A 26,849-nucleotide genomic window follows, 5' to 3' on the forward strand; every position below is an offset into this window, starting at 1 on the left:
ATCAGGACCTGAGCAATTGACCTTGCCGGTAAGGTCTATTTTGTGCCTTACACCAACACTGGGTAATTACGCTACCAGTAATGGTAGCGTAATGGTAACGTAACAATTTTTTGACCATTATCGTTACTGTTATCTGTAATGGACAATTTTTACGTTATAATTATCCATTTGCACTATTTTTTTGTTTAAATTACGTCATCCTGTCGGCGGGAGGGGATTCTTTGCCCGCCGTTACGTTACTTAAGTGCAGGAACAGATTAAATCACTTGTAATACCATGGATAATGTAGTTAAAAATAAATATTATTATTGTTTTTGAGGGGAGGATCACCTTCAATGCCTTCCCAGCCTCCACAAATTCCCCAGTCAAAGGGATATCCTCGCGAAGCCACATCAGGCTGATAACACAGTGCGCCATGGTTGAGGGGAGTAGGCTCTCACAGCGACTGCTACAAACATCTGACGCTGCCAAGAATAATCTCTCAACAGCGCAGGAGCTCCCAGATAAGCGCAAAGATTTGTGACTAAGGATGTGGCTGGGATTTTTTTGAAGGCAAACAGTTGCCCCTGGACCAATACAATGACTGTGTGTGCTAGAGCTTGTGAAAACTATCATTGGTTTAGGGCTGTTTCACCCCTGGGAATTGAGATAACACATTATCCAGGGGTGAAGTGCTATATAAGCATAGTATCCAGGAGCAGAGCACCGTACAGCATCTGCTTCACGGCAATAACGCACTATCCTGGAAAATTACCATTACACTATGAAAAAAACTTGAGAAACTGGTGTCAGTTGACATGCCAGATCCGGGCTGATACAATGCCACATACCTGAGTTTGTCCAGCTTTATTCCTGGTTGATTCCATGTATTTTTATGGATTAGCTCAGGCTAAGCAGTATGTTCAGACTCTGCTTAACCACACCAGCCACCACACTAACTTTGTGCACAGTTCTTTTTGAGCTGCTCAGCTGGCACAGCAGAATACATACAAGCACCCTTTCAAGCGGGAGGCATCCCTCCCTCCTACACACAAGGCCACATACACCCACCCACGTGGACCAGGAGGAATAGGGATTCCTCCCGGTCAACAACATAACACGACCGGGAGGAATCCCTCCTGCCCCTGGTCAACAACGCAACACCACAGTCAACCGGGCGGAATACCTCCCGGTCAACAGCTATATGCAACTGTCTTGCCTGGGAGGACTCCCTCCCGGTTGACAACATAACACAACAGTCGACCGGGCGGAATCCCTCCAACAGTCGCCCGGGAGAGATCCCTCCAGGACGATGGCCTTGCATAACAGTTGTCACCTGCCGGACAACTGCTTCATACAAATGTTGTCCGGGAGGGATCCCTCCTGGCCGACTGCTTCATACACCAGTTGTCCAGGAGGGATCCCTCCCAAACAACGGCCCCATACAACAGTCCCCCGGGAGGGATCCCTCCCGGACGACTGCTTCATACACCAGTTGTCCGGGAGGAATCCCTCCCAGACGACAGATTCATACAAGAGTCGCCCGGGAGGGATCCCTCCTGGCCGACTGCTTCATACACCAGCCGTCCAGGAGGGATCCCTCCCGAGCGACGGTCCCATGCAGCAGTCGCCCGGGAGGGATCCCTCCCGGTCGACAGATACATGCAAGAGTCTCCTGGGAGGGATCCCTCTTGAACCACTGTTGTACGAAGCAGTCGGCCAGGAGGGATCCCTCCCGGGCGACTCTTGTATGTATCTGTTGTCCGGGAGGGATTCCTCCCGGACAACTGGTGTATGAAGCAGTTGTCCGGGAGGGATCCCTCCCGGGCAAATGTTGTATGGGGCCGTTGTCTGGGAGGGATCCCTCCCGGACGGCTGGTGTATGAAGCAGTTGGCCAGGAGGGATCCCTCCCGGGCGACTCTTGTATGTATCTGTTGTCCGGGAGGGATTCCTCCCGGACAACTGGTGTATGAAGCAGTTGTCCAGGAGGGATCCCTCCCGGGTGTATGTCGAGCTTAAGGCCTTGTGTGTTTGCTGGAGGGATGCCTCCCAGTTGACAAGGGCACTGGTAGTGTATGTACTTAGGTGCCACTGCTGTGCCAGCTGAGCATCTCCAAAGTTAGTGTGGCTAAGCAGAGTCTCAACATACTGCTTAGCCTGAACCGTTGAGTAAATTCCAAATATTCCAGGGTGCACCACCCTGGGATTCATTTTGTATGAAGCTTGTTCTAAGGGAGACTGAACTCAAGTATGCTGCATGTCAACTGACACCAGTTTCTCGAGTTTTTTTCATAGTGTTACATTATCTGTTTCAGGATGCAAAAAAAAACATGCACACAATTACGTTACGGGCGCGTCAGGAAATCACAAATTACGGATAACAGTAACGTAGCTGGGCGGCAACTGAAACCATTACGTTACTGAGATAATGTGGATAACGTAGGGCAACGTAATTACCCAGTGTTGCTTACACGTAATTATTCCAGCACCACTAACACATTCTGGTTGTCTTTTCTAGTGTTTGTTTGCTTCCCAAAACCCACTAAGACCCACGTATTCCACCCAATCTGTAAATTCAATGACAAATTAGTCTAAAAATCCATATATTCAGCTGGTACAATAGTTAACACCTCTGTACCCGCCAGAAATTCCAGGTGGACAGCACAGCAAAAAATGTTTTCTCAATTCTTGGTTGTTGCTTTGCTTTGCACCACCACCCATTTCTGGGAGATGAATCATTAGATTGTTCCAATGCAACACATCATTTGGTTCAATAAGACCAATTGGATCAATTGATTCCCGTTCATGGTAGTCAAACCCTCCCGTGATGGAGGTCTCTACATGGTTTTTTCAAGGAGGCCACCAGATGTCAAGAACATTGACGCAAGGAGCATGCGCTTCGACCTGGAAGATGTGGAAACAGCGCTGAAAAAACAAGGCAGGGAAGAAGCTATTGAAGAACTGAAATGCCTGTCAAATAATCTCCTGGCAGTAAATGATAAGTGGTCAGACAAAAATGCCTGGGAGAAATACTACGGTCCAAGCCGTACGGTGGGTGAGCTGAAATGTTCACCCTCAAAATTTTCATTGCAGAACCTCAGGCAAGTGACCTGAAGTCATGGGGTTGGCTAAAGGGGTGGAGAATAAATCACCAAGAATGATTATGGAAGAAAAAAAATGAAAAAATGAAAAAATGAACAGTGTGAAAATGTAGGGTCTGGCTTTAGGCACGCCAAAAAGATGCCGGATGCACGCCAAAAAAGGTGTGAACTCTGGACCACTCCAAGATTTTTGGAGTGGAGGATTGTTCACTCCAAAACCAGCCCCCATTTGGAGTTCCCGACCCGGCACTCCAGGCTGGTATGGAGTGAACACCCTGCCACGCCAAAAACAGCCCCTCCTCAATGGCCTGTCTGCACCGGCCATCAAGGGCAGTATGTACATCTGATGACTGGCACAGGCCGGCCGTTGAGGGCAGTACACTCAACGAACGGCACAGGCCGGCCATTGAGGGAAGTACACTCAATGACCAGCACAGGCTGGCCATTGAGGGAAGTACACTCAATGACTGGCACAGGCCAGCCATTGAGGGCAGTACACTCAATGACCAGTACAGGCCGGTCATTGAGAAGACACACCCCTCTCAATGCCTGGCATAGACCGGTCATTGAAAGACACACTCCTCTTGATGACCGGCATAGACCGGTCATTGAGAGACACACTCCTCTTGATGACCGGCATAGACCGGTCATTGAGGGACACACTCCTCTTGATGACCGGCATAGACCGGTCATTGAGAGACACACTCCACTTGATGACCGGCATAGACTGGTCATCAAGAGACACACTCCTCTTGATGAATGACATAGACCGGTAATTGAGAGACACACTCCTCTTGATGACCGTCATAGACCAGTCATCAAGAGACACACTCCTCTCAATGAACGGCATAGACCAGTCATTGAGAGGATCCATCCCTCTCGATGACCGGTTTGCACCGGTCATCAAGAGGACACACCCCTCTTGATGACCGGTCTATGCTGGTCATTGAGAGGAGTGTGTCTCTCAATGACGGGTCTATGCCGGTCATCAAGAGGAGTGTGTCTCTCAATGAACAGTCTATGCCGGTCATCAAGAGGAGTGTGTCTCTCAATGACCGGTCTATGCCGGTCATCAAGAGGGGTTTGTCTGCTCTATGACCGGCCTGTGCCGGTCATTGAGTGTACTGCCCTTGATGGCTGGCCTGTGCCGGTCATCAAGTGTACATACTGCCCTCAATGGCCGGCGCAGACCGGCCATCAAGGGGGGGCTGGTTTTGGTGTGGCAGGGTATTCAGTCCATAACAGCCTGGAGTGCCGGGTTGGGCACTCCAAATGGGGGCTGGTTTTGGAGTGAACAATCCTCCACTCCAGAAATTTTGGAGTGGTCCGGAGTTCACGCCTTTTTTGGCGTGCATCCGGCATTTCTTTGGCGTGCCTAAAGCCTGACCCAAAATTTAAAAATTTAACGGACTTACTTCGCGCACTGCCGGAAACTCTTTGGGCACTGTGGGAGTTGTCATGCCAATGTCCAGGCCCCAGTGCGCGCTTCCGCCACGGCTCTTTGCACTGTCAGAAACCAAAATGTAAGGTGTGCACTATGGGATTCAAACCCATGTCCTCAAACTTCATGAGTGATGCTTTTTACCAACTAACACCACCCGCAAAGGGGGTGTGTCAAAGGCAAAGGGGGCTTGGGGTACTGGTTAGCGGTATTCGCGCCAGCCCCACTGAGTTAATACTCACTAAAAATTTTGGATCTCATCTGAGATACTCAAACCTGTTTATCATAAGGGGAAACCCTTGATAAACAGTTCCATGAGTTACAGGTTTTAGTGAACTTAGATTAGATAACCAATGCTTCACCACTCATTAAATAATTTTCTCATGATCTCTTTGTGTTGTTTTAAAATTTCCCTCAGAAATACACACTCCTTTGGATAAAAACTATTTTCCCCCAAAAAAACACTTGCATTTTCAATGATCTACTTCTTTTAGGGGCCCCAGCTTTAATCCTTACAGCCAATAAGTGATTCCACAGCTTTAATCAAGCTAAAAAAAATCAGAACCATCACTGAGGAGACCAGGGAGTTGATCACTGCCCCAACATGGTTAAATTGCATCAATAACTATTTGACATACAGGAAAGCGGGTGATAATTCTAAAAATCATCAGGATGTGAAATTGCACATGCACTATTATAATTATACTTTGAAGTTTTTGAGGCTACTGGGTCACAGGAAGCGGCATTTTTAATGCTTTCCGCGTCAAAATATGATTTTTTCATGTCAATTTTTTCTAGGCTCAAGGAGACTCCTAACTGACTTGATCATTTTTTTGGGGGATCACAAAAAGTCATTTTATTGATTCATCCAAAAATATCTCACAAAAGGCGAGGAGTTTTTTTGGGGGAACACGCCGTGCGCGAAGAGCCGTGGCAGAAGCGCGCACTGGGGGCTGGACGTTGAGACAACGACCCAAACAGTGCGCAAAGAGTTTTCCGCAGTGTGCAAATTAAGTCCGCAATTTAGTGCAAATTGCTCAGAATTTTTATTATTGTTCAAACCAAGAAGAGAAAATCAGAGAGCACAGTATGGAATGTGACAGGAATGATAAAAATTGAAAAAAATTGAAACCATTTTCAATGATTTTTATTGGGTCAAATACATTTGGTCAAGTTGGTGTTGATTTGGCCTACAGCTACCTGAATTCTACTTCAAATTGGTGGATATCCCATTCAACCAAAATGTCATTGAAAATGGTTTCATTTTTTTATCATTCCTGTCACATGCCATACTGTGCTCTCTGATTTTCTCTTCTTGGTTTGAACAATAATAAAGATTCTGAGCAATTTGCATTAAATTGTTAATTCTTCACACTGTTCATTTTTTTTCTTTCATAATCATTCTTGGTGACTTATTTTCCCTCCCTGTAGCCAACCCCATGACTTCAGGTCACTTGCCTGAGGTTCTGCAATGAAAAGTTTGAGGGTGAAAATTTCAGCTCACCCACTGTACGCAGTCAAAATAAAGAGATAGCAAATCTTATCAATGCGGTCTGTACTCAGCTACTCAACGCCCAATCACCCAGCATCATCATCTCTCCCGTCGACGAAAAGGTACACATCCAATATCCCGTGATTGAATCAAATCAGTCAGTAGCAAGCTTCCTAAGAACAGAGACAACATTCAAAGAGATGATAGACAAAATGTCGAAAATGCAATTTGTTAAAAAAAATCGGCTATCAATCAAGTTTATGTCATGGCCAAAGGAAACAATTGCAAGAGTCAACGAGCAAGCTGGCCCAGTGAATCTATTGATGAGCTTTGTTCACATCAAAACGCTGGGGTGAAGCAGGGTGAAGCTGTTTGTGATGCATCCTGGCACGGAACCAATAGTCCGTCAAGCTCTGAATCAAGTCTTGCAAACCAACCTTCCTGACATCCCTCTGTACCTTGGGGACGCAGTTCCAAAACCAAAAACTGGAATTTGCAACCAATTTCTTAAACTTTTTCATTAGGAACAGTCTCTCTTGTTTCATACTATTGGCATATATGGTGGTTTCCTCTCTATCAACAGTTAGGTGAACTGATACTTTTATGTAGTAATGCGCAGTAGTTGTAACTAGCTGCTACTTTTAGACAGCTCACCTGTTTGCTTGTAAGGCTCTCTAGCCAAGAGTATCTTCATCAGCTTGCCCCTGCTCACATCTCTCCAACACAAAACACAGGTCCTTTCTATCTTTTCTTAATTTTTCTTTTTATTTTTTCCCATCTCAGTTGCTTGAGCTTGGTTGTTGCAGTTCAAGCAGCGCGAACGTGAGAGGCGACGCTCCGCACCAGCGCGCGATGGAAACACCAGCGAGCAGGGGAGTGCGCCTCCCCAAAACAAACAACCGGGTTCCGCAGTCGAGTTCGGGCCGGCGAGCAGCCAGTGCCGGCTGACAGCAACCGGCTCGGAACCGCTAACACACCGCCGACCACGATTCGCCGCTGAATCTTTGCTGAGAGGAATCCTTTTTGCCCCAACCTCTTTGCAGAAACTACCGCAGCCGTAAAAAGGTTGTCTGGGATTGGCCAGATCTGGAACGGAACTCAAGGCTCAGGTGGAGCGAGAGACCCAACAAGAAGCGCCTTCAGGGCTACGAAGATCTACCAGAAGAAATAGATCTTCGAACCCTCGCATCAGACGGCACTCAAACAGCAGCACCAAAGTGCAAGAATCAGAAGAACTAAGAGTTATTTATTTCATAAGAGTTTTGATCGTGCAAATGCAAGAAACAGAAAAGGAAAACAACGGTTGCTCTTACCTAAGAGCAAGGGTAAGAAAACCGAGAACTTCTTGAGATGAGTAAAGTTTGGAATAAGGTGAACGGTTTTAAAGGCGAAAGAGTAAATGAGAAGTAGCTTCAATGGAATGGAAAATGAAAGTAAGAGGTTGAGTGTAATCAAAATTAGGGGAGCACGAGTTCGTGAGTTTAGAGTGTAATGCCTTGGCAGAGAATTAACAAGGCTGTAGAGTATGCCAATAGAGTAGTAGAGACAAGATTGTGATGGCGAGATAGAGAGAAGACAAGATGTTTTCAATGTTTTTATGTTTTAGCTCTAAAGGTTGTGAATTGCAGAGATGCTGGAGTGAGTAGAGCGAAGGCGCTGGGAATGTTGGGAAAGGCAAAAAAAAAATGGGATGAATGAGTTAACTCTTTGGCTGAACGACGGTCCTTTTTACAGACGATCTTCACTATACTGATAGGTTAGAGGCCCAATGAATTGGGAATCCCTTCGTGCTGAGGTTTTCAGGGTTCAGGACCAATTGTAGAGTCTAACAAAGGAATATATTTCAGTTATTCTCATTCTTTTAACAAGCACCTCATGTACTAGTAACAGCACGCCCACATCCGAAGCCAGCTTAGACCGTATTGGTTCCAGCCTCATTGATTGCATATCAGACCCCTCCATAGAAGGAAAGTCGATTGTTGTAAAGCCTTACCGTATAGAATGCTTGGTAGCTGACTGCACGCAAGACTCTTGTGTTAGACGGCAGCTGCTCCAGTACCTTAGCGGCTTGGATTAGGAGTCCTTGAATAGAAAGCTCCACTGAGCCCAAGGGACTTCCTTACTATCTAGCTCATTCGTGATTGAGTCCAGGCGCTGATAAGACATCAGCCGCTCCAATATTCTGCCCCTCAGCACGATCTCGTGTCCTCGCCTGCACCGCAGTGACTTTATTTCTCATCTATCTATCTTATTCATCATAGAGAGCCAGTCTTGTAAGGTACTTGCTTGTTTTTATTCTTATTCATATCTCCTAGCATGTCAGGATAGATTGCATACTCACACAAGAAATAAAATCTCTTAGTCTTGTGAAATCTATTAGCCAAATATACCTGTTGGTTTTAGAACTACGTGGCCGAGGTGCACAGGGATGTCAGGAAGATTGGTTCGCAAGACTCGCCCCAGAGCTTTACGGACGATCGATGCATGTTTACGATGCATCTCAATCAGCTTTATCCCGGCGTTCTGATGTGACCAAACCTTGTTTATGTTAGAATTGACACAACTAAGATGTATTTCATCTGATTAGACTAGGAAACAATGAAGATGAAAACATGATAAGAATGGAAACAATTAAAGTACCTAAGAGCAGATTCGCTCGGGTACTTGAGTCTAAAGATAGCTGGCTGCTGTGCAGCTGAGGAACCTAAGGTTCTACTGAAGAGATTTTAGCTCAATGAGCCTGATGCGATAGTATCGCCGATGCGAGCTGCAAGAGTACCGGAACTGCAGCTGTCGAATGCTGGTAGCATACACGACCTATCAGTTCGGTATCTCTTGCTCTTAAGGCTCAACAATGATGGACTTACCACCGCTAGCGGGGTTGGTAATCCTATCACGAAGGCTGAAACCGGGTCGGTCTGATTCGGCGTCGGATGAAGGTGAGCTGTAATATTAGAGGATCTCTAATCAGCCACTCTTCTCCTAGCTGTGACGATCCCAATCGGCATGCTTACCTGGTAGGTGGCTTGTTGTATTTGGGTCGCTTGGGCTCTGCGTCGGTTGATGACGTGGCTACAGGAAAAGGAGCAGAGGAATTAGCTTTCGCGTATTCCTTCTGCCTAGGAGCTACATGCATAATGCATGTGCCTGAGGGTCGCGCTGGCTCACCATGATCCCCAGTAGGGTTAGGTTTAGAAGCCTTGCGCTTCCCCTGATTCGGGAACAAGCCCGAATCCTGACATCCCGCCATGCTTCGAGCCGGTAGGCTGGAAGCACTTAGAAACGAGGGTTTGATGCCGATGAGATCCAGAGCTCTGCGAATGATAACGCGTCCAACCGGTTTTGTGAGGAAATCAGCAGCGTTGGCTTCGGAGCGAATGTAACTGAGCTGGATGAGTTTTCGAGCCACTAGTTCTCGCACGAAATGAAGTCGGATTGACATGTGCTTGGTTCTGAAACTGTTTTGTGACGTTTTGCTCTTCGCCAAGTCAATTGCGCCTTTGTTGTCCACTAGCACTTGGATTTGATTGACTTCTGGGCGCGTCTTCACCTCAGTAATCAAGTTCGACAGCCACGCAAGTTCTCGGCCGAGGTCGGAGAGTGCTTTGTACTCGGCCTCCGTCGTTGACAAGGAGACAGTGGCCTGCTTGGAAGATTTCCAAGCAAGTAAATGAGTGCCTGACATGATGGCGAATCCTGTTGATGAGCGTCGAGTGTCGGGACAATTCCCCCAGTCCGCGTCAACGTAGGCCTTCAGAGAGTTGTCTGTGTTCTTAATGTACGTGAGACTAAGATTCTTGGTGCCGGACAGATAGCGATACACTTGAACAGCCGCATGATAATGGAGGATTCCCGGCGACTCGAGATATTGAGATAAAGAACTAACGGCGTAGGCGATGTCCGGTCGTGTCAGGACGCTCAGGTAATTGAGTGAGCCAACTAGGGCACGGTAGTTCACCCCGGTTTTGCGAAAGTCAGCGATTTCTTGCTGAGTGGCCTTTCTGAGGTAGGCTTTTGGATTGAGCGGGCAGCTGGCCGGATGTAGCTTATCGAAGCCGAATTCCTCCAGCTTACGTTGAATAAATTGCGACTGATTGATTTGAACTGCACCATTGGTGCGCTTGATGTTCATACCCAGCAAAAATTCCGCTTCACCCATGTATTTTATCCGGAATTCGGCCTCCATCTCTTCTTTGAATTTCAGTGGATTCTTGCTGACAAATACAAGGTCGTCTACATGGGCAAAGACATAGGTATCTTCACGACCAGTTACTCCGCGGCGATAGAAAACGCAGGGGTCAGCCACCGAGATCGAGAATCCGATTTTCTTTAGGTAAGTCGACAGCCGGTTGTACCAGACTAAAGGGGCTTGACGCAATCCGTAGATTGCTTTCTTGAGCTCGAGAACCGTGTTCGGTGGAAAGTCGAGACCCGGCGGTGGTAAGAGAGTTACTTTGTCCTCAAGGGGACAAGTCAGGAAGGCACTACGCACATCCAGTTGGTGTATTGCCAGGTTGTTGTCCACTGCGAAAGAGATGAACAGTCGCAGCGCGCACGGCCGACCCGTTGGAGCAAAACGTGACTCGAAGTCGACGCCGTGAGTTTGCCGGAAGCCCTGGGCACAAATCCGGGCTTTGAATTCCGTAACCTGGTTGTCCGGTCCAAGTTTCTTTCAAAACGCCCACGTTGCCGGGATCGGCGCATCAGCCGGTTCTCTAAGTCGCTGGAGCCACACATCATGTTGGATCATGTTGGCTGCTTCCTTCAGTTCAGCCTCCTTCCAGTTGAGAGCCTTGCCGGATCGCATGGCCTGCTTATGGTTAGCAGGATCCACGGGGACAGTTGTGTGGAACAGTTGCCGGCGACTGTAGTTACGGATGTTTGCCGGATCGATGTCACTGGTGATTTGAGTGGGGTGTCTTGGTCCGATAACCTTGATCACTCTGGCCGTCCGTGGTAGTTCCGACTGAGAACCAACTTGGTCTTGGTCCACTTGCTCTTCATCGTCCTCACGATCCTCCAGTCTCGGGCCGGGAGCAATTTCATCAAGAATGCGATTGATGTCATCCTCCTCCTCCCGCTCTTCATCTTCAGCTCGTTGCTGCTCAGCAATTTGATCTTCTTCCGCGAATGGCATCGGTTCAGAGGTGGTAAAAGAGGGTAGCTTGTTAACTCCATAGGCGTTGAGACTTTTGTGCATTGCTGCACATTGAGGAAAGGTGCCTTCGTCGAAATGAACTTGCTTGGATGTGACGATTGATCTGTCCTCGGGTCGATAAATGCGATAGGAGGAGAAATCATTGTTGTAACCGAGCATCACCCCGTCCCAAGCGATGGGTCCAAACTTCTGACCTCTGTTCTGTTTGGGCTTTACGATCCACGCACGACAGCCAAATGGTCGGAAGAACTTCAGATTAGGCTTCATCTGAAACATGATCTCAATAGGTGATGCTCGACTTTTAGAAAGCGAGGGCAGGCTGTTTGTTGTCGCTGTGGCTGACTTGACCGCTTCGCCCCACCATTCCGGGGCCATGTTGGCCTGCATCATCTGAGTACGAGTCATCTCGATGACAGTGCGATTAGCACGTTCGGCGAATCCGTTGTGTTGCGGGGTGTAAGGCGGCGACACATGATGTTGAATGCCGGCCTCCTTCAAGATCTCGCTAAGATTCTTGCTCACGAACTCGCCTCCACCATCCGTAATCAATTTCTTGATTTGCTTGCCGGTTTGAGTCTCGAAGAATTTCTTGTACTCTACTATCGCTGATGTCGCTCCGCTCTTTTCTTTGAGAATTTTGGTGTGAATATAACTGGAAAATTGATCAACAATGGTTAGAAAGTACCGTGCTCCATTGTTAGTGGCTGGAGTAATGGGCCCGACCAAGTCGGCGTGCACTGTGTCCAGGGGCGCAGTGGCAGCCTTGAAGTGGCTGTTGAAGGGCAGACGGGTGAATTTACCCTTCATACATGCATCGCATGCCTTTGTTTCTTCAGAGGCCAGTGGTTTACCGAGCATGGTTTCTATGCGTTTTCTGCTGGCGTGACCCATGCGGCGATGCCAAAGCTTGAACTCGCTCATCTTCGGGACTGACGCGGCCTGAGTGAAGTTCGCCATCGGTTGCTCCTGCAAGTCGCGCAAACCAACGATCTCGAAGATGTGATTAGAAGTGTCGACTGTTAGGGCATTCAGATCGTCAATCTTCACTTCGAATCCGTTTGGAAAAGGAGATATGGTAGCTTGATTCTCCAGCAGCTGCGCGAAGGAGATTAGACTTCGAGTGAGATTTGAAACGTAGAGAGCATCCTTCAGTACAAGTTTTGCACCATTCGAGAATCTTAGGGTTGCATTTCCCTTGGCCACTGCGAAGAGTTCATTCTGATCCCATTTATTGCCGGTTGCAATACTGACTCGTACCGGTGAGGACGTGTCAAAAAGCTCAAAAGAATTCAGCATGTGATGACTTGCTCCTGAGTCGAGGACCATGCTCAAGCGCTCGCTATCGCCTTTGACGCCTGTCAGATATGCGAAAGCCGGGCGAACAATGTTGGCGGCAGGTCTTTCTCCGGTAGATGCTGTTGTAACGAGGCCGGTGGGAGCATTCTGGCGAGATTTCTTGAACAGACCCGGGTGAAGAGTCCAGCACTCCTCCTCGGGATGACCAGATAGAGGGTTATGCTTGTTGTCTCGACACGCATTTGGATTAGGACGTCGTTTTCTCGGATTATAGCCTCTGCTGGCAAATTGCGCAGCTTGAGTTGCTAAAGCCGTGGATGAGTTTGAGTTGCTGAAAGATGCCTCGCCTTGGTCCATGGTTGCGGTGACTGCGTCATGGTGAGCAATATCTCTCAATTTGGCGATAATATGCTTTGGGTTCGCCAAGAGTTCCGCGTTACTGATGAGTGTCTCCATTAGAGAGGGGAGCTTTCTTGAAATCCGAGCAATGATTGTGCAACTGAGTATGGTTGCTGGAACATCAAGGCCCATGGCTGCAAATTCCGCGAGCATCGCCTCAAGTTGAGTAATGTACCGATTAATATCGTTGTCGTACTGAATATCCTCCCATTTTCGCCACGCATGATAAATGGCGAGCACGGATGACGAGGCGTACTCATTCTTGAGTTCCTTCCAGATAGCAAAGGCGTCGTGGATGTTTGCATCGGTAATAATGTGATTATAGATATCATCCTCGACATGGCCGCTGAGTATGGCTGCGGCACGAATGTATTCTTGCTTCTGGTCCTGTGTTGCGTTCTGCGGCAGCGGCTGCTCAATGCATTTGAGTAAGCTCTTCACAGCTAAGTACGTCTTAACCTTCCTCTGCCAGATAGGGAAGTTGTCGCCATCGAAGATCGGGCATTTGAAGAGATCCCGTTCTTTGCTAGAGGAGGTGTTTGCGGCGGCTACGGCAGTTGCAGAGGTGGAAGCGGCGGGAGTTTGACGAGTACCAGCCATAGCGATCTGCTCTTAGTTGATCCTGAGGTCGGAGGTCGAGACAGTCGAGACTGTAAATCTGTTAGAATTGACACAACTAAGATGTATTTCATCTGATTAGACTAGGAAACAATGAAGATGAAAACATGATAAGAATAGAAACAATTAAAGTACCTAAGAGCAGATTCGCTCGGGTACTTGAGTCTAAAGATAGCTGGCTGCTGTGCAGCTGAGGAACCTAAGGTTCTACTGAAGAGATTTTAGCTCAATGAGCCTGATGCGATAGTATCGCCGATGCGAGCTGCGAGAGTACCGGAACTGCAGCTGTCGAATGCTGGTAGCATACACGACCTATCAGTTCGGTATCTCTTGCTCTTAAGGCTCAACAATGATGGACTTACCACCGCTAGCGGGGTTGGTAATCCTATCACGAAGGCTGAAACCGGGTCGGTCTGATTCGGCGTCGGATGAAGGTGAGCTGTAATATTAGAGGATCTCTAATCAGCCACTCTTCTCCTAGCTGTGACGATCCCAATCGGCATGCTTACCTGGTAGGTGGCTTGTCGTATTTGGGTCGCTTGGGCTCTGCGTCGGTTGATGACGTGGCTACAGGAAAAGGAGCAGAGGAATTAGCTTTCGCGTATTCCTTCTGCCTAGGAGCTACATGCATAATGCATGTGCCTGAGGGTCGCGCTGGCTCACCATGATCCCCAGTAGGGTTAGGTTTAGAAGCCTTGCGCTTCCCCTGATTCGGGAACAAGCCCGAATCCTGACAGTTTATGGATTCTCTAGGCCAGCTTGACGCTTGACGCTGGCCATTGTTTTTTTCGTGAGTCGAACTGATTTCGAGGAAAGCGCGTGCTGTCTCATCCTGTTTTATTGTGTATATTTCGTCCTTCAACTCCGTGAATGTCATCTCTGTTCGTGTGAAGGTTGCTGCTTCCCGATCCGAGTTAATTGCTGGATATTGGATCATGACCTTGTTCTCAACGGGAAAGAGGATGATTGGTGGTTGGGCGGCGAGTATTCGGTGAGTACAGACCGCATTGATAAGACTTGCTATTTTTTGAGTTTGGCTGCAGCCTATCGGATCCTCGGATTTGTAGTAATTCTTCCAATGATTATCGCGCCGCAAATTTTGATCCACTATCAGCTCACGATTTGGCGAGAGTTCCAGTGCTTTGATAGCTTGTTGCCCGCCTGATTCCAACATTAAGGCGGCTTTCACATCGCCCAGGTCCAAACGTTTGTACCTTACGTCAGGGCTGTCGGCCTGTGGCTTGCTCCTCGAGAAATACACGGCGAGATTTTCCCCATCGCAAGGCTTGACAACCATGAATGGGAATTGGTCGATTCGGTCGGTCTCGCGGATCTGGCTGATGCAATCGATCGGAACAACGCTAATACCCATCCCCCAGACATGGGTGGAGGTGCAAAGCAGAGCAACAGCCCAGGATCGGGATAACATTTTCTGCCGCGCCGGGGTACAGAGGTGTTAACTATTGTACCAGCTGAATACATGGACTTTTAGAGTGATTTGTCACATTGAGCTTACGTGCCGGGTGAAAAACGTGGGTCTACGGTCTCGGTAGTACTAGGTCTCGGTAAGCAAACAAAGACTAGAAAAGAAGACCACAACATGTCAGTAGTGATAGAAGCTGACGTCCAAACAGACCTCACCAGCGAGGCCAATTGCTTAGGTCCCGGTTGCAGGGATGCGGATGTTGATGTCGCGATTGCGGTGATGCAGATGAATATAGATGGAAAAGATGTCGAAAAGAAAGTGTCGAGCAATCGCCAGGCTGTTGTCTCGAGCTGGTTCCTCTACGCCGAACAGTCAGAGAGGATTTTCAGGTTTCAAACAAATGTGTCTTTTCGCGGGGATATGGCAGCGCAATGGCAGCGCAGCGTGTTAAATATGCACAAGTCCGATCCTCCCAGAATGACAGCAAGTCTGGACATACAGTGGGCCAGTTTCAAGCCCTCATGGTCGGAAGACTGATGGTAAGGTACCACAATGCCCATTAAACGTGTTTTGTGTACTCCAAGTTTGAGCGGCAATCGGGAATCTTTCTCTGGGTGCGCTTAAGATGTATATGTGCAAGCTGTATGACTTGTTTCAGTTTACCAAGCTGGAAGGCCCGCTTTCTCAACAAACAGGCTGGAACAAGTTTGACACAGTCTCTACCGCCGTTGTCAGGAAAGCTACGGTCAGTCCAACTGGTAATGTCCGATGGAGTTGGAGTCTAACTTAACTAAGTCCCTCTCGTTGTGGAGGGGGGACCGAACTTAACACAAGTACCCTCCTCGAGGGAGCGTAGCGACCTCCGAAGGAGGGACTTGCCTCTAAAGTCGCATGTCTCGCCCTACAGGATTGAGACAAATGGCAGGGAGGACCCTACGCTCCCCCATTTTCCCCAATATCACCCTCTAGACTTTTGATTCCCTCCTTGCCTTTGGCACCATTAGAATCACCAGGATCTTGGCTAATTTTCCTCCATTTCAAAATCCATTTTATCCCTCCCCTCTGGCAACAAACAACTTGTAAATTTTTTTCCGTGCAGGATTTCTGTAAAAAATCCGCCGCGTTTTAGGCCAGATATTTTGGGACAAAAAACCGGTCATAAGCACATACTTTGCTTGCGCATACTCTCCCTCCAGTATCATGATTGTTGCACAATTTTTACAAGTACCTACAGAAATACCCCTTTCATTGACACAAACACACAAGTTCTCGAACCCCTCCCTCAATCATCACCAAGCAGATCATCAACCAATATGACAATTGATGACAACGACATGCAATCATCATCCACTGATTCATCTCTGTGTCCATCCCAGAAATCCCTATCACCTGAACCCGAGCCATCAAAAATGCTAGCAACCAAAACCTTGGAATGTTGTAACCACCTCAAGTCAAAGTACAATTTGACACCAAAGAAGTTCATCGTGGCGTTTCTGACTGGGGATAATGATACCCTTGCGTTTCGCTGGCGTTATTGGGGCACTCGCGATGGCTGGCCTTCCACGCTTAAAATGATTCAAACAGTTGTGATTTACCAGTCACACAAAAATAATACGGCAAGCCAATCATTTTTTTTTATTGGGTCAGGCTAAATCCACACCAAAAAATTACTACATCCACTCCAAAAATGGAGTGAACAGTAGTCCACTCCAGCTTTCATTGCACTGCCAACATAATTGGCTAGGTTGAGGTTATCCCAGTTAAACTGGGATGACCTCAACCAATTTAAACATGGTTGATCTCAACTGATGAAATATAAATCCAAGGTACCCCCCTTGGTTTCATATTTCATTGGATGAGATCAACCCATTTTAAATTGGTTGAGTGCATCCCAGTTAAACTGGGATGTCTTCATCCCAGTCAAATATGCTGGCAGTGTTGGAGTGACCCATAGTCTACTCCAAATTTTGTTGGAGTGAACAAAATTACACTCCAAAAAAGCCTGTTTTTTGGAGTGGAACCATGATGCACTCCAAAAATTTTGGAGTAAACCCAATTCCACTCCAAAAATATTTTCTCTAAGGTAAAATGATTCATTTTTTTTGGAGTGCACAGATTTTCACTCCAAATTTATTGGAGTGTTTTTCAACAGTATTGCAGTAAAAGAAGTCAGGGTTCTTAAAGAGGAATGAAACCTTATGTCAGCATCATATGTGTATTTGAAATACATCAAAAATGATGTATGTAAGATGTTTTCAGTTTCTACAATGACTAAAACCTGAACCAGAAATAAATTCAAGGGGATTAAATTTGGTTAATTCATGTCACCTGCCTACTACTGCCCTAAAGTTTTCCTGGTACTCCACCCCAAGAACTTGGAATATACATTTTTCAAAGTTACATGCAAGTTTCAATTGTACAGATTTAAAATTGCATTTTTTTAAATTTGAGAAACCTTAATCCACTTCAATAAATTTGGAATGAACATCTGTGCACTCCAAAAAAAAAAAAAATGAAAAAAAAAATTGCTTGGAAAAAATATTTTTGGAGTGGAATTGGGTTTACTCCAAAATTTTTGGAGTGCATCATGGTTCCACTCCAAAAAACAGGCTTTTTTGGAGTGTAATTTTGTTCACTCCAACAAAATTTGGAGTAGACTATGTTTCACTCCAATGAAAGTTGGAGTGGACTACTGTTCACTCCATTTTTGGAGTGGATGAAGTAATTTTTTGGTGTGGATTTAGCCTGCCCCTTTTTATTGGGGAACAGATACTATCTGATACTATGCATGTATAATAAAACCCGTGAGATGCTACATGATCCAACGTTTGGAGATCCAAGAGCTCAGAAAATTTCAAATTTTGTGAGTTCAAAAATTCCTGAAACACCACTTCAGTAAAAGTGGATTGGAGCAGTAATTATGGGGGGGAATAGGGTAAAAAAATGTGGAATGAAAGGTGAGATGGTAGGCTACAAGTATGTCTATTCAGTTTTTCTTTAAACCATAAACTACACTTTTCAAATCATTTTCAAAAGAAATATGCTGTTTTTTACAAGAAATTCTCAAGTCTGTAGGGCCAATGGTGCAACATTGGAGGTAAGCCTCTCCTTCGGAGACGCTTCGCGCCTCCTTGGAGAGGCTTCCATCCCATCATTTTCCATCACTAGTGTGTGATGTATCTCCAGTCCATCAATAATGTTTGATCTTATAATCCATTACTAGTTGTAATGTCTCCTCCATTCCATTGACAAGTGTTAATGTCTCCTTCCATATGTTAAGTTTACTTTAGCATATGTGTATTGTTTTTCCTTCCATCTCATGTGAGATGTTTTGTCTATTTTAGTCTCCTAGGCCCCCTTTGGATCTTGAAGGGGGCTCTCTAGTTGTGACTACATATATTCTGCCCCTATGATTTGAAATAAATCATCAAGTCAGAGATTTTCTTCACTCAAACCACCTCGAGCCTCCTTGGTCCAATCCAAGTCCCTTCTGGATTTTCCCCTCCTTACTTTCTCATTTTCTCATGAGCTGAAAATGTCTCAGATTTACAGTCTTGCTTTTCCTCCTCAGCTATCCTCTCCGCTCTCAGCTCTCCATTCTCTACTTTCTCATTTTCTCATGAGCTGAAAATCTCTCATGGCAGACGGGCAACAGATTGACCCAGGTCAAGCCACCAAGTGTCCTGCCGGCAACAGGCCAGCAGACTGGCGGTGGCTTGACCTAGGTCAGTCTGCCGTACATCTTGACCAAAAGAAGTATGGCGGCCTGACCGTTGCAAGTGCCTGACAACGGGCTACCCTGTATTCACACGGTAGCCCAACGTGTGCCCCTTTGGCATTGGGTTGTTGGTCCAAGGGAGCCAAAATTGCTCTTGTGTTGTACTGCACTCCCCTTTTGGGGAGGAGCAATATATGGTAGAGATGGCCCCTGTGAACCCAGGTACCTGTTTGGGTGCGGGTACCCACCAGCCTTTTTGCCAAAAATTGGACACCCGCACCCGCAGAGTGGGTCAGAGCGGGTACCTGCAGGTACCGGCACAGGTATCTGCAGGTACCCGCCCCTCAAAATGGACCGGAAGGCATTCGTTCCGGCCAGGAAGGTTGTTTTAGCCTCTGCGAATGGAAGGCATTCCTTCCGATTGAAGAGGTTGTGTAGCCTCTTTGATTGGAAGGACCCCCTTCCAGCCGAGGAGGTTGAGTAACATCTTTGACTGGAAGGACTCCTTGCGGCCAAGGAGGGTGTGTAACCTCTTTGACCGGAAGGCATTCCTTCTGATCAAAGAGGTTGTGTAGCCTCCTTGATCGGAAGGAACCCCTTCTGGCCAAGGAGGTTGGGTAACCTCTTTGACTGGAAGGACTCCTTCTGGCCAAGGAGGGTGTGTAACCTATTTGACCGGAAGGCATTCCTTCCAATCAAAGAGGTTACTCCTTGGCCCAAAGGGGTTCCTTCTGATCAAAGAGGCTACACAACCTCTTTGATTGGAAGGAATTCCTTTGGGTGGTGGACAGTGGCAGCTGCCCCATGGCCAAATAAGGGCAGGTACCCGCTGGATTTCTCCCAGAAACCCAACATCCGCACCCAAACATGCACACGCTGGCAGGTACCCGCCAACCCTGGGCGGGTACCCGCCAGTGGATAGCAGGTACCCGCAACGGGTTTGTCGGGGCCATCTCTAATATCAGGAATGGAGTGCTGGGGGTATGCACTCCAATATTATGTGAGTGAGACTCATGGGCACTCATAACATTTGCTGGCCATTGGAGTTCTTGGTTGTGCACTCCAAAAGACTTGTGAGTCCTGGGTTCTGCACTCCAATTGACTTGGAGTACTGCAGTCTGTACTCCAATAACAATTGGAGTACACACTCCATATACACCCACTTTTGGAGTAATTTTGGGAATTTTTTGGAGTGCATTGAGGCTGACCCTAAGACTTTTATTGAACCAATGATCAAACAAACAAAAGATTTGAAGGAGAAATTCAAATCCAGATTCTCTCTGGCTCAACTCAATCATCCAGAAGATAACAAAGTGGGTGCAATCAAAACACCACGCTGGAATAAGATTGGGAAGAAAAATGCAAGTAAATCACCTTGGCCAAAATATGTACCTTACAACTGACCTTCTCACCCCTCTTATTCTGTCATAGCTTACAAACCCACTGAAGATAAAGATGATCTCTACACCAGGCTAGGTGGCAATACCAGCTCTGATGATGTTGTGCTTGAGATGGATCCCAAGGGTGGGTGAAACACATTCATGAAGGGTCAGCCTAAATGCACTCCAAAAAAATCCCAAAAGCACTCCAAAAGTGAGTGTATGGAGTGTGCACTCCAATGATTGTTGGAGTACAGACTAGAGTACTCCAAGTCAATTGGAGTGCAGAACCGGGGACTCAAGACTCTTTGGAGTGCACCACAAAGAACTCCAGTGGCCAGGAAATGTAATGAGTGCCCATGAGTCTCACTCCATCAGATTGGAGTGCATTCCCCCAGCACTCCATTCCTGATATTTCTCCTCCTCAAAAGGGGAGTGCAGTACTGTGCACTCCAGCCAGATGCCTACAACTTCAACTGGGCTATGTACAAACACACCCCACTTGATCCTCCTGATATCCATGACCGGTACAGACCGGCATTGAGCGGATTAACATCTCCTCTCAATGACCAGTTTGTACCGGACCGCCGGTCATTGAGGGAAATCACAGAAATCACACCTCTTGATGACCGGTACAGACCGGTCATCAAGGGGAGTAACATCTCCTCTTGATGACCGGTCTGTGCCGGTCACCAAGGGGACTCACACCTCTTGATGACCGGCGCAGACCGGTCACACCTCCCGGTGACCGGCACAGACCGGTAATCAAGGGGACTCACACCTTGATAATTGGTCACACCGGTCATCGAGGCTAATAACACCTCCTCTCGATGACCAGTCATCACCGGTCATCAAGGTGAGTCACATCTCTCGATGACCGGTCAGACCGGTCATTGAGGGTAATAACACCTCTCAATGACCGGTGATGACCGGTCATCGAGGTGAGTCACATCCCTCAATGACCGGTCAGACCGGTCATCGAGGGGAATAACACCTCCTCTCGATGACCGGTGTGTACCAGTCACCGAGGGGAGGCGCTACTCTCAATGACCAGTCGGTCTGACCGGTCATTGAGAGGAGGTGCTGCTCCCCTCGGTGACCGGTACAGACCGGTCATCAAAGGGACTCACACCTCTCGATGCTCCCGATGACCGGTCGGTCATCGAGAGGGCTCACACCGCTCACACCACTCAATGACCGGTCAGACCGGTCATCAAGGGTAATAACACTCGATGACCGGTGATGACCGGTCATTGAGGTGAGTTACATCTCTCGATGACCGGTCTGTGCCGGTCATCGAGGGGAGTAACATCTCCTCTCGATGACCGGTCAGACCAACCGGTCATCAAGAGTAGCACCTCCCCTCGATGACTGGTACACCGGTCATCGAGAGGTGTTATGTATTACCCTGGATGACCGGTCTGACCGGTCATCAAGACATGTGACTCACCTCAATGACCGGAGATGACCGGTCATTGAGAGGTGTGAGTCCCCTCGATGACCGGTCTGACCGATCATCGAGAGGTGTGAGTCCTCTCGATGACCAGTGGTGACCGGTCATCGGGAGGTGTGACTGATGACCGGTGGTGACCGGTCATCGGGAGGTGTGACTGATGACCGGTGGTGACCGGTCATCGGGAGGTGTGACTGATGACCGGTCCGCGCCGGTCATCAAGAGGTGGGAGTCCCCTCGATGACCGGTAAAGACCGGTCATCGAGAGTAGCACCTCCCCTCGTTGACCGGTACACACCGGTCATTGAGAGGTGTGACTGATGACCGGTCCGCGCCGGTCATTGAGAGGTATGAGTCCTCTGGATGACCGGTCATGTGAGTCCCCTCAATGGCCGGTCCAGACCGGTCATCAAGAGGTGTGATTGCTGTGGGCACTCCAAAAAAAAAGGAGACTTGGAGTGCACCCCAATGCACTCCATTGGGTATTTGCTAGCTGGAGTGCAAAGCCAAAATCCTTCACTGAAAAGGTGGAGTGCTTGGGCTTGCACTCCATTTTTTTTGGAGTGCATCTAGCTGCACTCCCCCTATTTTGGTCAATTTTGGAGTACCCAGTTGTGTACTCCAAGAAACATGGAGTGCCCATCTGGGGACTCCATGTTTTGGGAGTACAAAATCAAGGCACTCCAAATTTTTTGGAGTGCTGGCCCCCCAAAGCCAAAAATGTGGAGTGCATGAAGTAAAAGTTTGGAGTGCATTTAGGCTGACCCTTCATGAATTGATCTGCAAGACACATCTGCTGACTACTTGATATTGGCAACCTGAAATTCCAACAGTCAAAAGGTGGTTTTGGGACAAGCAGAATGTGTTGGAGGCAGGCAAGTACATCCAGCAGAACTTGGAACCCACCGGGATTAGCTGTGGGAAGGCTGGCAGACAGAAGATGGAATCACTTGCGGAAAGTCAACATGCAAGACATCCGCAAAACCGCCCCATACCACCACTGTATTGTGCAAGAAAACCTACCAAGGGATTTTTCATCCCCATTGAGCAAGGCTGGCCCATCTGCATCCTTGACAGAAAAAGAAGGGCTGTTCAGGTCCTCAAAATATTGAATCTTGAGGATGTGAAAGGGGAAAAGTGGACCGCGCAGATTACCTATCTACCAGGGTATCAGTTTGCGACATTGCCTGGTGGAGCGGTGTAAGAGTCCCGTTTGGACTCTTCACTAAAGACTGAAGATGGCGCTGAGAAACTCGTCTTGAGGATTTCTAGTGCCCAACTGTGATATTTATTTCAAAAGGGAAGAGCTAGCAATGAGAGATCAGTATCTCTCAGTATATACAACTGGGGAAAAGGGAGAAGGAGAGGAAAGAGAGAGAGGGAAGAAAGAGAGTACATACCTAGCAATGAGAGATCAGTATCTCTGCAGAGCTAGGTAGGTGAGGAGGAGTCAGGACTATATGGGTCCAGATCTGTATCTTGTGATATGTGTGTGACACCTTGGGAGGGGGCTCACAAGCGGCTGTAAGGCGGATGAGTCAGCTAAAAAAGACACCGCCATGGCGTGAGGATGTGATCATTTTCCTCGGCCACTTGGATGAGCTCAGACGTGTTGGGCGGAAGCTTGTGAACAAGTCTGAGCTCTTTGTGGTGTCTTTTGGAGCGGACTCCAGGGGATCTGTCAGATTACAGCACCTGCAGCGCAAGGCGCAAAGAGGCACAGGGAAGATTCTAGCTTTGATGCACTGCCTCATAAGCCCCAGAGTTTCATCTCCCTAGAAACAGGCACTAGTTGCTAACCCCGTCGTCTTACTGCTTCTACAACAGGTGAAACAAGCGACAAGACTCCTAGGGCGCAATACAAGAGCAAGACTCCCAGAAACATCAGAGCAGACACAGATTCCGGTTCTTCCAATCTGTGAGTATTTAAGAGACAGTGAAGAGCTGGAAGGCAAAGACAGCTAACCAATCGCCACTTGCCTTCATAGCTCTCTTGCTCAAAGAATATCAAACATCCCAAACGACTTAAGCACTTGCATAATTTCACCAAACTACGAGTAAGTCATTCAGTCAGAACTAACTGGCAATAGCATATACTGCAAATATTAGCTAAATCCAGATGTTGCATGTTATCCAGATCCAACGGCATCGACTCGTTGTCTCCATAGCTTTAGGACGTTATCACCAGCGTGCAGAATAGAAGAGGTACTTCCTCTAAGCATAGTCATATGCATGATCATGAGCAACGAGCTAACATGTTGCAACAGACACTTGTCATTTTGTTCTCTATCTCATCTAGCCAATCCCTTTTCCTTAGACTTCACAGTCCACTCTCATAACCCCAGACATAAAAAAATAGCACGGCAAACTCGCCTGCTCTTAGGTGATTACTGTTTCCATAAATCAAATTGTTTACAAAATCTTTTCTTCTTTGTACATAGTTTCACATGAGTCAAGATAGTCTCTAATCACCAAAATAAATCTTAGTTGTCTAAATTCTTACAGGATCGACCTGGCAATTACGACGGAAGTTGTACCCGGGTAGAAGGGTTATCGCGCCGGCCCGCGGGCCCCCTTCCCCATCCTTAGGATCCAAGACCTCGAGGACCTGAAGAGCCCTCCTTTTCTTCTGTCACGGATGCAGATCGGTTCCGACTTTGGGTAAGTTGTCTTCGTACTGCCAAGCTGGACGGCCGGCCGACTCGGGGCTTTGGGCGAGGCGGGGGCTCCGCAGGCGCGGGAAGACGAGCAATGCCCGGCGGGGCTCTCAGGGTTGTGGAGCTCGTTGATCGGGCGGAGTCCGGACCGGGTCTCTTCCTGCTCGCTTCGGGCGTAGGGGCGGCGGGATGATGAGGATGCACGGACGAGGGGGCGGCGGCGGGGCGGCCGTCGAGCCGGCCCGGCCATGGGCACTGTAAGCGACACCATCGCAGCATATCAGCAATCAAATCTTTTTCTTTCGGAGCGTGTGTATGTCGCGACCCGCACCACGCGCGGAGCGTGGGTCGGCTCGGGGTGCAGGGCCCGGTCTGCTGTTCCCCAAAAGCCGCAGAAGCGAGAGGTTTGCGGGCGATTTTCGGGGGACTGAGACCAGGCGGACGTGGGGGCTTGGAAGCCGCACGACGGGGCGGCGGCGGGCCCGGCCTGGACGCGGGCGCCGGAGCTGGGCGGCGGGCCGGATGCGGGGGACGGACGGACGGCGACTCCGTCGGCGTTGGCCGGCCTCGCATCTGCACCAAACAGGGGGTGGGTCGGTGGATGTCTGTAGGAGAAGGGGGGGCGGGCTGCCCTTAAGCGCAGCCGGCAGTCGAGCGGCTGGGTGATAAGCGAGCTGCAGCAGAGAGAGAGGCAGAAGGCGGGATGAGCAGTGCGGGCGAGGGACGGGGCGGAGTGGGAGGGTGGCCCGGTGGGCCAGGCTGTGCTCGACAAACGGCCACCATGCGGAGGGCTGCAGAGGACGCTGGCTGCTATCCGGGCTCCGTGGCGGTGTTCGGCGAGGACTGAAGGCTTGCGGGTGCGGCTTGGAGGGAAGGGATGGTGTGTGGGATGGGTTGATAGTTTCTGGGCCGAGGGGCGGTGCGCTCGGTCTGCTGGGACCGGGCCACCGCTCCTCATAGATAAGAGTGGATGGGCCTGCACGGAACCCGCGCCCGGACAGCCAACACTCCCGGCTGGCAGCCTCCAAAACACACAGCAACATGCAGGAGCGGCTCATGGCCGAGGAAGAGGCAGCCACTTGTCCTGGGGCGAGCTTGGTCCAGAGGAACCGCCCCCAGGCTGTCTCGCCGACGGATGCGGGCCGGCGCTGCGCCAAGGCTTCATGGGTTGTGCACGAGGTCCAAGTGATGTCGGATCGTGGCGACACCTGAGGACCCCGAAGCCCTGCACGCGCAAAATGAAGTGCCAGATCCCATCATGAGGACCCCGGTTCCTATGGACGGCCAGAATAGACAGACATTAAAGAACCAGACGGGCTATCTGTTGGCGAGCAACGAAGCACTGGAGGACTTCCCGTCGATCTGGGAACCCAGATTTTTCCAGATTTTGCGGGGAAATCTGGGCTCGATCTTCCCAAATCCTAGATCTTCCCAGATTTCCCTGCGAAATCTGGGAAAATCTGGGTTTCCAGATCAGCGGGAAGTCCTCCACTAATTGCGCATATGTTGCTGAGCGTCCAGTTACAGGGTTACGTCTGTCGATTGGCATGGATGCAAAGGTTAACGGCAGTTGCTGGCCTCAGAGATTCGAAGTATAAATAAGCTGCACACTAGGCTGGGGCTGATTGCCACTATTCGAAAGAAGACATGAAAAAACACTGTAAATACCAGCATCTTACCCAAGCATAGTGGGCCACTTCCAGAGTGTTTCCTCACAGAGTGGGTGTGTTTGTCTGGAAAGAGTCTAGTCTTTGACTATGTGTGTATATATCTAAGGGCATGTAGAATAGCCAGCATTCCCAGTTTTGAATTTATGTATCTACCAAACTCGCCTGCACAGTCCTGTTGAAACCAGTATGATGGCCATCTTCCGAACTTAACAAAGTCCCTCGAGACTTCGGGGCTGAACTCGCGAAGCAGGAGGGACTTAGACCCTAGTGCCCCAAGCTCGCGTAGCAAGAATGTAATTTTGGGGTACTTTCTTGATTTTTTCTATAGCTCACCTATCACACCCACTCCCATGTGATTAGTGTGAATTTTTATGCAACTAAGAGTGTATTGCCATGATTAGAAATCTATAAAATTATTTACAATAAAATGAAATATTATTATTGATCTGAGAGAAATATGAAATAGGAATTTACCTAAGAGCAGAACCTCAATGGTCCTGACTAGTCTGATGAGAGAGAGAAAATAGAAAAAGAAAATGTCAATTGTGATCCGATTTGACTAGGCTAATGAATTTGACCGAGGACAGCAAGCAATCTGGGGGTGATCTGCCATTTGTCGCTTCTTGTTATCTGTCCTCTCTATTCTCTGCCCTCTGTGGAGATCTATGCAGGAGATTGCTCTTACCTGCTTAGTTGACGAGAATAACTGGACTCTTTTGTACAACCTATTTATCCTTTTTTGACAATGGGTTCAGTCAATGCCTATCAATTAAGTTTGTTCAAGTAATGACTCAGGACACGGACACTCAGGAGGACATGATGAGAAGAGCCAAGAGGCTTGAGAGGAGGGCAGTGAGATGGGGACGCTGTGAGAACTCCTTTGGGATGGGTTGGCAGTTCTTTGAGGGGGAAATAACAATATGATATTCCAGCTAAGTAATACTACTGTTACGGGTGGTTTGAAAGACCTGCCCCTCTATTATACTACAGGATTCTGACAACAAATTTATTTATTGTTGTGGCGTGACTTTTATGACGGAGAAAACTTGTATGTAGTAGTC

At 48.3% G+C, this 26,849-nt stretch overlaps 2 protein-coding genes across 2 annotated transcripts; one reads left to right on the forward strand and one right to left on the reverse strand.

The window, feature by feature from the left end:
• Nucleotides 1-24,046: 24,046 nt before the first annotated feature.
• Nucleotides 24,047-25,076, reverse strand: PtA15_4A755 (uncharacterized protein; the record flags this gene model as incomplete). Its single annotated transcript, XM_053168671.1, has 2 exons — nt 24,047-24,373; nt 24,450-25,076. The coding sequence occupies 2 exons, from the start codon at nt 25,074-25,076 to the stop codon at nt 24,047-24,049; spliced, it is 954 nt and encodes a 317-aa protein (XP_053019857.1).
• Nucleotides 25,077-25,159: 83 nt separating this feature from the next.
• PtA15_4A756 (uncharacterized protein) lies at nt 25,160-25,330 on the forward strand (the record flags this gene model as incomplete). The annotated part of the gene is made up of 1 exon (XM_053168672.1): nt 25,160-25,330. The coding sequence occupies one exon, from the start codon at nt 25,160-25,162 to the stop codon at nt 25,328-25,330; it is 171 nt and encodes a 56-aa protein (XP_053019858.1).
• Between the last annotated feature and the right edge of the window lie 1,519 nt (nt 25,331-26,849).

This window comes from Puccinia triticina, chromosome 4A (assembly GCF_026914185.1).
Source record: "Puccinia triticina chromosome 4A, complete sequence".
Classification (NCBI taxonomy): domain Eukaryota; kingdom Fungi; phylum Basidiomycota; class Pucciniomycetes; order Pucciniales; family Pucciniaceae; genus Puccinia; species Puccinia triticina.